This window comes from Periplaneta americana, chromosome 8 (genome assembly GCF_040183065.1).
Source record: "Periplaneta americana isolate PAMFEO1 chromosome 8, P.americana_PAMFEO1_priV1, whole genome shotgun sequence".
NCBI classification, from domain to species: domain Eukaryota; kingdom Metazoa; phylum Arthropoda; class Insecta; order Blattodea; family Blattidae; genus Periplaneta; species Periplaneta americana.
The window spans coordinates 173,080,658-173,093,248 of NC_091124.1; the positions used below are offsets into that span (position 1 = coordinate 173,080,658).

A 12,591-nucleotide genomic window follows, 5' to 3' on the forward strand; every position below is an offset into this window, starting at 1 on the left:
GATCAGATGAAAGGAAAAGTGAAGCAACCGAAATGAGGTTTCTAATGTCAGTTGCCGACTATACTCGCCAGGATGAAATTAGTAATCTCACTATTATACCAGTAAATGAATTGTCTTATGTTTGATTTAAAGGAAGAAATAAAAAATAAAAAGAAGAATTATTGGTGGATTCATATTTTAAGAATGAATCCTAGACATCTGACAAAACAAGACCTCGAGTACAAACCCAATGGACAATGTGATGTCAGACGCCCGAAAAGAAGATGGGAAGATGACAAACTTGTGTGATCTATGATGATTGATGGATGATGATGATGATGATTATTTCACTGTTGCCCATGTAACTCCTCTGCCGCAATTTCCAACTTCATCCCACTAAATCGTCACTACCAATTGAAGGGCTGAAAATGAGATAGTACAAAGCCACATTTTTAACAAAAATAGTTTTTTGTGAGAGTTCATCTCTTACACAACCTGAAAGTTAAAATTTATAAAACAGTTATATTACTGGTTGTGAAACTTGGACTCTCACTTTGAGAGAGAAACAGAGGTTAAGGGTATGTGAGAATAAGAAAAATATTTGGGGCTAAGAGGGATGAAGTTACAGGGGAATGAAGTTACACAACGCAGAATGTATTCTTCACCTGGCATAATTAGGAACATTAAATCCAGACGTGCATATAGTGTGTTAGTTGGGACACCAGAGGGAAAAAGACCTTTGGAGACGCCGAGACGTAGATGGGAAGATAATATTAAAATGGATTTGAGGAAGGTGGGATATGATTGTAGAGATTGGATTAATCTTATGCGAGGGCGGCAATGAACATCCAGGTTTCTTAAAAGCCATTTGTAAGTTAGTTCATTTCTTACATATATGGAGGAGCTACTAGTAAAATATTATAAAAATTACTCAACAAATGACGTAAGTATACACTGAGAAAATTATAATACCGCAACTAATAGCATTTGACTCTAAACTTTTAACATGCTCTCCTGTAAAATTTTGTCTGTGTGGCTTAGGACTATATTATTTACTGCTCATAAAAAATATTAAGTTACATTTCTGCAAGTGCAAGAAGAATTCAGATGCAACCTCAATTAGTCACTCATTTTACACAGAAACTCCGAAGGAATCGCTGAAGTATCCTCCATTGTGTTACGAAGCACAAGTCAATGAAGTGTGAAACTAACAGAAACGTTTTACTGTCTGATACCACACCCAAAATATCGGCAAAGTGAGAAAGCTTCTTTAACATTCACAAATTTAATATACCTATCTTCTTCTAAAAATCACCCAGATTTGTCTTTGATTGGACTTATAGCACTTAAGCCTCAACCCCTGCAAGTTCATCAGTACTTCAACACTTGTCTAGTTACTTTCTTTTTCTGTCCAAAAGGTTTTCCAATTTTCAGAATCATTGTAACTCTTTCCTGTATTTTGAAAATGAAACAAATAGTCACCATCCTGGATATCTTCTTCAAATTATATAAGCAAATTGCACATAAACTACATTGTCTCACTTTTAAAGAATACCAGTGGCGTAGTGTCAATGTAAGCTAAAAAGCTTAGCTTCCCCAGTTAATAATAATTTCATAATAAACCGGCAGTTTATGGAGAAAATTATTTATTAATTTTAATAGAATTTATATTTACGCGTTACATGTTGTGATGCGGCAGCTGAGGATGATTTGTGATGCAGCAGTAAACAAGAAGCCTGCACACACCAGCTTCCAAGCAGACTGGTTTCTTCTGTGTAACCCACCCCGCAGATTTTCCACCCCTTTCTAACTAAACTACCCTAGTCGCAAGGCTCGCAAGAAGCTAGCTTTAACATTTAAAATAAGTAGTTTCCGAGTTATCCCTTTTCGTCAATTGTGTTCAGTTGAAGTGTTAGTGTGCATTGTGGCTGATATAATAAATAATGAGCGAAATAACAGTTCCTGACACTAATTTACTTGAATTTTTTTAGGACAATTGTATTATCAAGACTGACTTACGAACAAAAGTGTGTTTAAAAAACAAATGACCGACTCCCTTGCTGTCAATGAAGGACACAACCAAAAGGCAGACGCATACTTACGTAATGATACTAATATTGTGATTTCTCTAAGTATCACAGGGAGTGAGCTAATGTTATACATATACGTGTCTATTTGTTAGAGATATGTGCAAACCGTGACATCATATTTTACTACATATCATTTGAGGTCATGCCTTATTGGTGTTACTTACGATGTTCCAACCAATCTTCGACTGCTGACTTGAAATTGACTATTTATTTTAAGACTGTATTTTTGTAATACGTTTTCTCATATTGCATGAAAGACAACTTGAGTTAGCTTCCCCTGCTCAAAATTTCATGCTACACCACTGAAGAATACCACATCTATAAGTTTCTTCTCTGAACTACACGTGGCCATTTTTTTTCCATCTGTACACATAGCTTTACTAAGTTATTAATTACAAGACTTCAAACTACACGTCCTGTGTCTTACACCAACTACAGTGCTGTATAATTGGAAAGATCAGACTAAGCCAAACACAAGCATAGCCATAAAAAATATTAAAATTCTCAAGAGACGAAAACAACAACATACCACAAACTTGCTTTATGTGCTCTCAAAGAGGGTGAAGCACATTGTTACAATTAGATAATGCACAGGAGTTGCCAATAAGTATGTTCCAGCAAAGAAACAGTGATTGTTTGCAGATTTGTTGTACTACATATGTGCGTGTTATGAACAGTATCTATATTGTTTGCAGATTTGTTGTACTACATATGTGCGTGTTATGAACAGTATCTATAGCCGAGATTTCTGCTGGAACGATGGCATATGAATCGATAGTTTGTATCCTCGTTAGTTGCAGTCAATATTGATATGGACATATAAACACAAAACCTATAATATGATTAATTAGTGGATTCTAATTACTAAAATTAATTAAAGAATGGCAGAAATTGGGTCATCTAATGAATCTAGTGCTAGTCTTAGTGATTTCAGTGAATCATCTAACGAAGAATTAGATTACCATTTACTTCAGTACAGTGAATGACTGAAAAATGAGAACTATTTTGAAGAAACTGTACCGAGATATAATGCACAATAATTTATGAAACATTTCAGAGTTAACAGACTGTTTGCTGAAGGAATGGCCGAAAAATTTTCCCGTAGTGAATATTTTCGTCACCAAGCAGGAGGCAACTGCAAGCTAGACCCATTACAGTTTGTCTTAATTTTTATGTGGTTTGTTGGCCATCAGACATCATCTTTTCGTGATGTCGCTGACAGGTTCAATGTCACTATCAGCACATTATTTCGTGTAGTAAGGTGAATGATGCCAACAGCAGATGAAATTGTTGAAAAAGAACAGTATTTCAGACACAACCACTTCCCCAGTGTAATTGCAATTTTAGATGGCACCCATATTCGTAACAACAAGCCAAAAAACAATCCTGATTCATACTTGAATAGAAAACATTTCTATTCTATACAGGTACAATGCTTCTATTTGTTATTAAGCTTTATCGAATAACTTGGCAATAAATAGGCCATTATCCTACTACTTCCAAATAAATCCATTTGCCTGGCAGTATGTGACCACAAGATGAAAATTACAGATTTATTTGTTGGTTTCCCTGGATCTGTTCATGACAGCAGATTATTTCGGAGGTCACCACTCAGTAAGAGCTTGCCACATAAGTGTCATGATTTTTATTTGCTCGGGGATAGCGGTTACCCTTGTTTAGAAAATCTGTTGATTCCATTTCGTGACTGTGGGAATTTACGAAGAGCCGATAGGAAATTTAACACAAGACTTTCAAAAAATCGCTACCTAACTGACACTGTTTCAGACTACTGAAACAGAAATTCAGGCAACTCTATCACGTGAAACTGAAAAATATCAGGGACACTGTATAGTAGTGGCCCAAAAAAAAAAAAAACCCCAGACCGACCTTTGTAGCTGATTTCAGAGCCTTGTTCACTCCAGAGCACGATAGACTGGTAATGACTTTCGTGGTTCGAAACCTGCCTGGGAAGGAAACTTTTTTTTGTTCCTTATTCAGATTTATTCCCAATACTTCTCGATTGCTAGTAAAATTCATGTTCTGGAAATAATAAGTTAATTAAGTAGTAAAATATCGCTGCAATCAACCAATTCTTTCATAATACTTACTTAATATCATGTGAAAATAAAATTATCTTAATAGATATTCCTCTATTACTCAAGTTATGTCTAAGATAATTACATAATACTACTTACACTTAGAAATTATTTAGCATTACATTGAGACTTTATATTACACAAAGTCACTAGAACAGGTTATAAGCAAGTGATCATGTAGTCTACTACTTGAATTGCCATCCTATAGCCTCTAAAGAAACAATTCTGTATTAGACCTACTGTCTTTCTAGATGATAGAGAACCTTTTCTGCTGTAATTCTCATCACAGAACCTTGTTGGTAAAAGAGAAATATCAAGTGAAGGTCAGGATGAGAACTGAAAAGAAAAGATTAGAAGAGATGCTTAACTTCTTTTGTAGAAATCACAGAGGAATGTGGATAAGTTTGTTTCAAACATAAAATGGCCAAAGAAAAGCTGGACCGAGAAATAATATACGACATAGGATATGTATTAGGTCTGTCCAGAAAGTATTCAGTCACTTTGAATACATCAAGAACACATTACTTGGCAGTAAGAACAATTCCTGTGGGGCCAATTAGTCAGCAGTGAGATGTCGTTGAGCACGTCTCGTCCTGTGTCCCTCTGTCTCTCTCCAGCCTCTCCTTTTTTTTTTTTTACGACTTTGCGGAGGGTAGTATTCGATCCGTCGATCTTCCTAACGAAATGCACGCATGCTTTTTGGTCACGCTTTAGACCTCTCGGCTACAGAGACGAGTTGGCGGTAGAAGGGAAAATGAATCTATTTGTGTTCAGGGGAACTGGCATAATGTATTGCAGAAATGCAATGTAGCTTCATTGTGTCCATGTCCAGCTTCGAGTACAGACGGAATGACGTGTTGTGATGGTTCGAGGAAAAAATGTAGTGTCAAATGCACATTACATGTGGTTGTGTTGTGTTGTGTGGAAATACATGCGAGGCGGTAGGCAGTGATCCATGTGTTACCTCGAGGGAAAATTGTTGTCCAATGCACATTAAATTTGGTTGTATTGTGTTGTGCGAGGTGGCAGTGATCCATGTGTTAGGCCTGTATCACACTTTAAGAGTTTTCGCTAGCGAGAAATGTGTTGCGAGAAAGAGGCGAAGAGCCCTCCTCCACACACTTAGCGAGATCTCGCTATAACAGATCACACCTTGCTATTATCATCTATGCACTGCCTTCATGCAGAAAGCATTTTTCGGATTATAGTAATGACTCGTTGGGGGAAATATTATAGGTTATATATTTACGTATATTGTCGTACTTAAATGTATAACCTATAAGTATATTGTTGTACTTTACAAATTACGTACAAACGCTATGTTGAATCTGAGTATTCAGATGATGAAATGGAGTTACATGAACATATTTTGTTAATGAAAAGAAAAAGTAGGCCTAAAACTGAAGCCAGAAATATCTGAAAATCACATTGTATTTTACGAAAATAAGGGCGAGTTTTGGACACTGGTTTCTATTTGAATGATGATACACTTAGGCGTTATTTCAGGTTGAATGGATCACAGTTTTTTGCCATTCATGATATGATAGAGGATTCTTTGCTATGTTCTGATTAAAATTATGTAAACTGTTAAGACATATAGATACATTATTTCAAATGTTTAATTAATACCAGTGGCGGCTCGTGAACTTGTGGATTGGGAGAGCTGCAGTAGATTTCGGTACATACAAATTTCACTTCTTGATACCATTACTAATAAGTATAGGACAAAAATAAATGCACTACACATCGAAAAACCAAAACTTCCTGACTTAGTTGGGAGATGTCTGTAGGACCATTTGCTAATCCCTAAGAAAAACTAATACCATCGATTTCAGTCTGAATTTCAGATCGGCAGACACTCAACTTACAATCTACCAGTTCATTCTGAATTGTCTTAGAATAACCTTAAACAGTGACATGTTCCAAATGATTTTTGAGAGGCTCGTTTAGATTACTCACGAACTGTAGCAACCCACGAAACACATCAGGGTTCTTCGAATCGTTTTTTCACCATGTCCCCTAAGGGGAAGTTCATATTGGCCACAAAATTTGATACAATCAATTTTTTTTTAATAATTTCACGATTTTTTATCACTTCTTGATTAAATGTTATGTTTTATTTAACGATGCTCACAACTGCAGAGGTTATATCAGCATCGCCGGATGTGCCGGAATTTTGTCCCGCAGGAGTTCTTTTACAGGCCAGTAAATCTACTGACATGAGCCTGTCGCATTTAAGCACACTTAAATGCCATCGACCTGGCCCAGGATCGAACCCGCAACCTTGGGCATAGAAGGCCAGCGCTATACCAACTCGCCAACCAGGTCGACTCTTCTTGATTATGTTTGAGAATGTTTGTTCTGTTTGTTTCACTTAATTGCACAGCAATATGAGTTGCGTAACATAGCCAATGAAACAACATTTTTCAGGTGAGACTGCGAAGATTCGTGCATTTTGCTTTTTAGGGGCAAATGTCCTAAATCTGTCACACCACTCCTAGTCCATGCAGTATCACCACCGAAGAGGAGGCAAGGAAAACAAAATACAGATTTTTTTGTTCACATCCACGTAACCACAAATGCTTAGCGTAAATTTCATTGTTATACTTCCTTACATATATGCACTATTTCGGCTGGATGAAGCTTAAGTAAGATTTAAGTCGGGTAACGGACGACCCTTTAATTTCACTTCATTACATCAATATTCTCCGCAAGGGAAAAATAAAATTAATATTCTGTAATTCACACACACTCATGCTTGCACATTTGCACTGGTTAAGTTAAGGTATTAAGAAGTCACACCAAAGCAACACTCAGATATATTGATATTTTATAAAACTGGAAAAGAAGTCTCTTTCGTATTTTACGTGCTATATCAAAAGGGTTCTACTCGTGCAATCATTTTGAGTTAAGGCAAATATTAGCTTCTGCTGGAGGCTGGATATATAAGTAATAATAAGGCAAAAGAGAATATTAATTTCGTTATATTAACTCGATAAGATTCTACAACAATAAGTATGTGAAAAGAAAATAAAAATTTTGTCATTAAGTTTCAAGGGAATAGAGAATCCATTAGACGCAGCATTACAATAGCGGTGTGGGAGGAGAGGAAAGATCCCTTGTTGCCTGGCTCTGCAACCACTGCAGCGAAATATGGGTTTTAAACAGCGGCAGTTTTCCTCTGCTCCCCTTCACCTCTCTACCCCCTGACCAAGCAAGAGACACTCTCTATGAGCTGACCACCCTGCAGATCCCAGGACGACTCTGAATGCAGTGTCAATTCCAATACAGTTGACGCACAAAAAGATTATGCATAAGATAATAGTACATATTCCCGGCCAGATGAAATATAAAGCAATTTACCAATAAAAGCTGTAACAATTCTTCTAAAAATTAAAATAAATATTATTTTTATTTTCCTGTCCTATGGACGAGCCGCCCCTGATTAATACTATTAAATCTCATCAAAATAAAATATAGCCCTATTTATTTTCAGATAATCTGATATTTGTCTCCAGATTTCTTCTTTAAGTTTCGTGTTTTTATAGTTTTCATCCCGTGTATCATATAAATAGGCCTACAGGTGACATCGTATAAGTTCGATAAGTCTCTAACTGCAATTATCAGTCTCCTTTCCCCATTTTCAAATAAAAACAATACAATTCATTGCCACCTGTGATATCTTTTTCTACATTCAATCATCGTAAAGAGTATAAATGTCAAACATCTTTGATAGATGTGTCAAGAAAATTCGCTGAGCTACCGATCCCAGCGAGAAACTCGTGCCAGGTTTTTGGCTCGAAAGAGAATCTCTTCCAGTGTGTGGACGTCCATTTGAATCAATGTTATCAATTTTTTTATTTTCTCGCGACACATTTCTCGCTGGCAAAAACTCTGCAAGTGTGTACCATTTAATTTTGCTGCTCTATTGTTATGAAATACACTCACTTGTGTCTGCCATGGCGCTGGTCACTGGCCTTGTGCTGGGAAGGGGACAGATGCCACGCATCCTGGATCTGAAGTCTCCACGAACTCAGACGCCGCTTCTGTTGTGGGGTGAAAGCCTCGTGCTGCAGTGCATGGTCCAACAGCCACATAAACAGGCGTACAGTCTCCTCCTCAGCACGAGTGCTCACCAACAGTTGAGTGCACACTGTGGACAGATGAGAGAAAGTGAAGTAGGAAATAAATACGTCATGCAACTTCAGAATAATTGAAGAGTCCACTGCAAGAATGATGGATGTCATTTGGAATACATTTTGCAGGAGAAGCGATTGAAAGTTTGAAATGCTTAGTGCTCAAAGCTTAACTGTGATTTTCCGATCATTACTGGACAATGACTATTATCAGTGTTAATGCCATGCAACTCTCTGTCTACATTCTATATGTCTTAAGCTATGCATTGACAGTCTTGGTTCATTTTCGACAAGAAAGTGACATCCATCATTCTTGCAGTGGACTCTTCAATTATGTTCACCAAGGGTGAAACATAAGGGAACTGGCTTGTTATTATCATCGTCATTTTATTCACTGCCTATACACACAAAACAAAAAAATGACCATATGCTAAGTCCCCTTCGGAAGACTGGTTAATTCCATGAGAGTTTAGGTTTACACATGAACAATTTCTTATGCACAACTCTGCTCTGTTTTTATTTTGTTTTGTTTGGTTGTTTGTTGCTTTTTCTGTCTGTTTATGATCAAGTATTATCATAATCATCACCACCACCACCATCAATAATAATAATAATAATAATAATAATAATAATAATAATAATAATAATAATAATAATAATAATAATCATCATCATCATCATCAACAACATTCCACATATTAGACTTAACCAATCTATAATAAAGATATTTCCAAGGGATATATTACGTGCAAAATAAACATCCTTTCTTTAGTATATGAACCAGGACCTGACAAAAGTGGACTTGGACAAATTCACGCTAAAGAAGATCGCTTATTTTGTGTGTCTAAGGTTGTAAAGAAACTATGCAAAAACTACAACACTATACAAAACTACTACAACTCTAGCCAAGAACTAATTTGATAAGAGAATCACCCTGTATACAGTCACGAAGCGCAATATGTAGGTAATATTGATTTATTTATTTAGCTAATAAATGTAACATAAAATATAAATAAACAGAAAAACTTTAGCTCGCTCCTGAAAGAGTAAAATTCGTGCTCAGGTGCGGATTCCTGAATTGAAATTAAGAAGTATGTAATACAATTCATCTTATGTCTACTACACAATAAGAATATATACTCGTAAATTTAAATTTACATTTTGTCATTATTTACAAAATCCATACAGTATATAACTTTTTAAATTTAATACCAGAACTATTAGAATTGGCAAGATTTAGAAAGCAAATATCGCACAGGACTCGAAACAAGTGAATGCTCCCGCTCAAGATAATTTTAATCAATTTGCAGAATTCTTATCATAATGAGCTAACTTTCGCATGAAAAGAACAACTGAAGATCATGCCAGTACAGTGACACTGCTCTCAGATTTAGTAAGACCTACAGACATCATAAGAAACCATAGTTTTTTATTTTTCCATGAAGAAAAAACTGAGAACATTTGGTATGGACAAAGAATATGTGAATAATTTGACAACGCAGCAGTAGAAAATAGTGATATTCTCTGATTCATCAAAATACAATCTATATTATTTCAATAGTGAACAGTATATGACAGTGAAAAAGTGAAATCTATCATCCTCACTGTCTGGTTTCATATGTTTAGTCAACAGTCCGAAGACTGGTTGGAATCTCGTGACACCAAGAAGTCATCACTCATGAAGCAACTAAGCCAGGAAATAATGGGATAGGGTGGCCAGTTTCTTCCCCTTTCCGTTGCATACATCGTTGACTAGTAACATATTCCACTAATCAGGCTTAAGATGTATGCAACAATTTTTCTTTTTCTGACACATATCGTCAAGTGAGAGATATATTGCCTGATAATAGATTTACAGACCCAGAAACAAAATTTGGGCCACCTGAATTTTCAAAGTTCCAGTTATAACATACTGCACATGCTCAGAAAACAAATTTTGTTTCTGGGTCTGTACATATGAGCCAGAACCTCAATCAGGGGCGGATCCTCACTGTAGTCAATAAATTAGATTTCATATAAGTGACAATGATGTTAACTTCAGGCTCAGCAAGGTCCACATCTGGGTGTAACCAGAACTTCAGGGAACTAGCAAAGATTTCAGTGTCCGAATTTATGAGCTGAGCAACCTGTTGGAATCATGGTGTTCCGAATTTCAGCAATGACGTCATTGATGCTCCAGTGCTGTAGCAGCACTTCCATCAGCTTGCAGAGGCAGTGACTGTGTCCATCAGTCAGTCACCATCAATGAATTTCATTGGTTCTTGAAAAGGGCGGGAATTGACAGACGAATGACATTTTGCACTTCGTGTCATGGTGGTGTGTTCTGCTGTTTTGTTTGTAATGAGCACCATGTGAAGAAAGTAAGTTAACGACTTATGAACGAATATGTCAACGGACCAGTTATTACAACTGGATCAAGAAGTAAAATGGTCGTAATCTCTTTTATTTGAATATTATAGATATATTAATTTGTCCTACAGAATTTATCTGTAATATTGACAATATTTTCGGAGAAAAATTCGCTTCGGCGCCGGGGATCGAACCCGGGTCCTTAGTTCTACATACCAAGCACTCTGACCACTGAGCTACGCCGAATTCAATCCACAGTATTAAGTGTCAATATTATAGTTAAATTCTGTAGGACAAATTAATATATCTATAATATTCTCTCAGCTAGCAGTGCATAATAACTGCGGATTCCCGGCCAACAAGTCACTCAGCTGAGTGCGCTCCTAGTATAATGGCAGTTGACATTGGATACACGTCAACATATATATATGCCTAACTTGGAGTCAGGACACAAAGGGAAACATTGAAGGAGGAAAGTTCGATCCGGTGCTGTGGATTGAATTCGGCGTAGCTCAGTGGTCAGAGCGCTTGGTACGTAGAACCAAGGACCCGGGTTCGGTCCCCGGCGCCGGAGCGAATTTTTCTCCTAAAATATTAAGTGTCTTTTATTTGAGCCAGATGACTATGAAAATTTAGCAAAATCTTGCTAGAGTAACACATACAACAGCTCGCACAGGTGTTACGATAGCTCTTTAATTTTCAAAGCAGTTTTGTTCCTATAACACTGCAGCATGACATTATTGATGTCCATTGGTCTGGTGAGATTCAGAATATGCTGTTTGCTAAAAATGTATCAAGTTTCTCGAAAGGGACACTGATATATATTTTGTTATGTCGCTGACAGGTGATACATATCAGACAAGAATAATGGGAAACAAAGTTCGTGATGCCATGAATTCCAAGCAGTACACTTCTGTTTTGAAAAATGTTTTAAGCTTGGTCTTTAAAGATACTCCATTTGACTTCAAGCTGTATCACTGTACAATGGCATTCAATCAAATACGTAAAATAACATAACTGGTCCAATGCATCAGTATGTTTCGTACATTTTATGTCAAAGAACATCCAGGCCTTTGTCATTTTCTGCTCAAGGTAAAGAATTATCTTCAAATGTCACATCACTGTGTTCGACCGAGTGGCAATACCCCAGATTTAAATCTATTAGAGAAATGCCAGCAAGTTATGGGTATCAAAGTTGTTTAATAAGAATGCGCTATAAGAAATAATAACTCAGGTGTAGTACTAAGTATTTGGAAGTGATTACGGTACATCAGTAACCACATATACACTGTGCTCAATAGACACAAAACTTTATCAAGCTACCAGAGGATACAAGCAATATTGAAAAGTGAAATAGTCAACAAAAGTATTAAAAGTCTTTTCATTTTACTTTTTAGTCATATGCCAATTTTGTTTGTGTTTTTGTGCTGAAATTGTCGAATACTAATAAAAATATTAAATACCATTAAATATTTGAAACACACTTAAATAACCAAAAGTTTAACTTCTACAGTAAAACCCCGATAAGACGCTGTTCAAGGGACCGGGTGTAAACCGCATATTAACCAGGACCGCATATTAGGCGGGTATACTAATTTTGACTTAAGCTTATATACAGTATCTATTAGCATTTTTCTTTATTGAAATACATGATTCATGAAAGGTAATATAGTATTACTCTATTATGTAATTACTGTACTCTACATCACACACATTTACAATATGCATTGTACTTAATTATTTCGGAAAAAAAAAAATAAAGCCATTTATAGCTGTTTGCCGTGTGCGTGTTCTCCAAGTCCTCATGTTTACCACACTTCACTTTCCCGCGATTACATCCTCCTGACGTCAGAGCTGTAGTGGTTCAGTCGCGATTTTTTATTATCATTCTTAATATCGATGATGGGATTTCTAATGCATCAGAGAGTTGTTTCTGAGTAA

General features: G+C 36.4%; 1 protein-coding gene across 3 annotated transcripts in view; it reads right to left on the reverse strand.

Annotated features, from left to right (window-relative positions):
* The window catches only part of smg (sterile alpha motif domain containing protein 4 smaug), a 200,910-nt gene that overhangs the window by 13,194 nt on the left and 175,125 nt on the right, over positions 1-12,591 (reverse strand). For all 3 annotated transcript variants that reach the window (XM_069834060.1, XM_069834059.1, XM_069834061.1), the window contains exon 9: positions 8,114-8,318. In XM_069834060.1, coding sequence (XP_069690161.1) covers positions 8,114-8,318 — 205 coding nt within the window. The remainder of the gene's footprint in view (positions 1-8,113; positions 8,319-12,591) is intronic.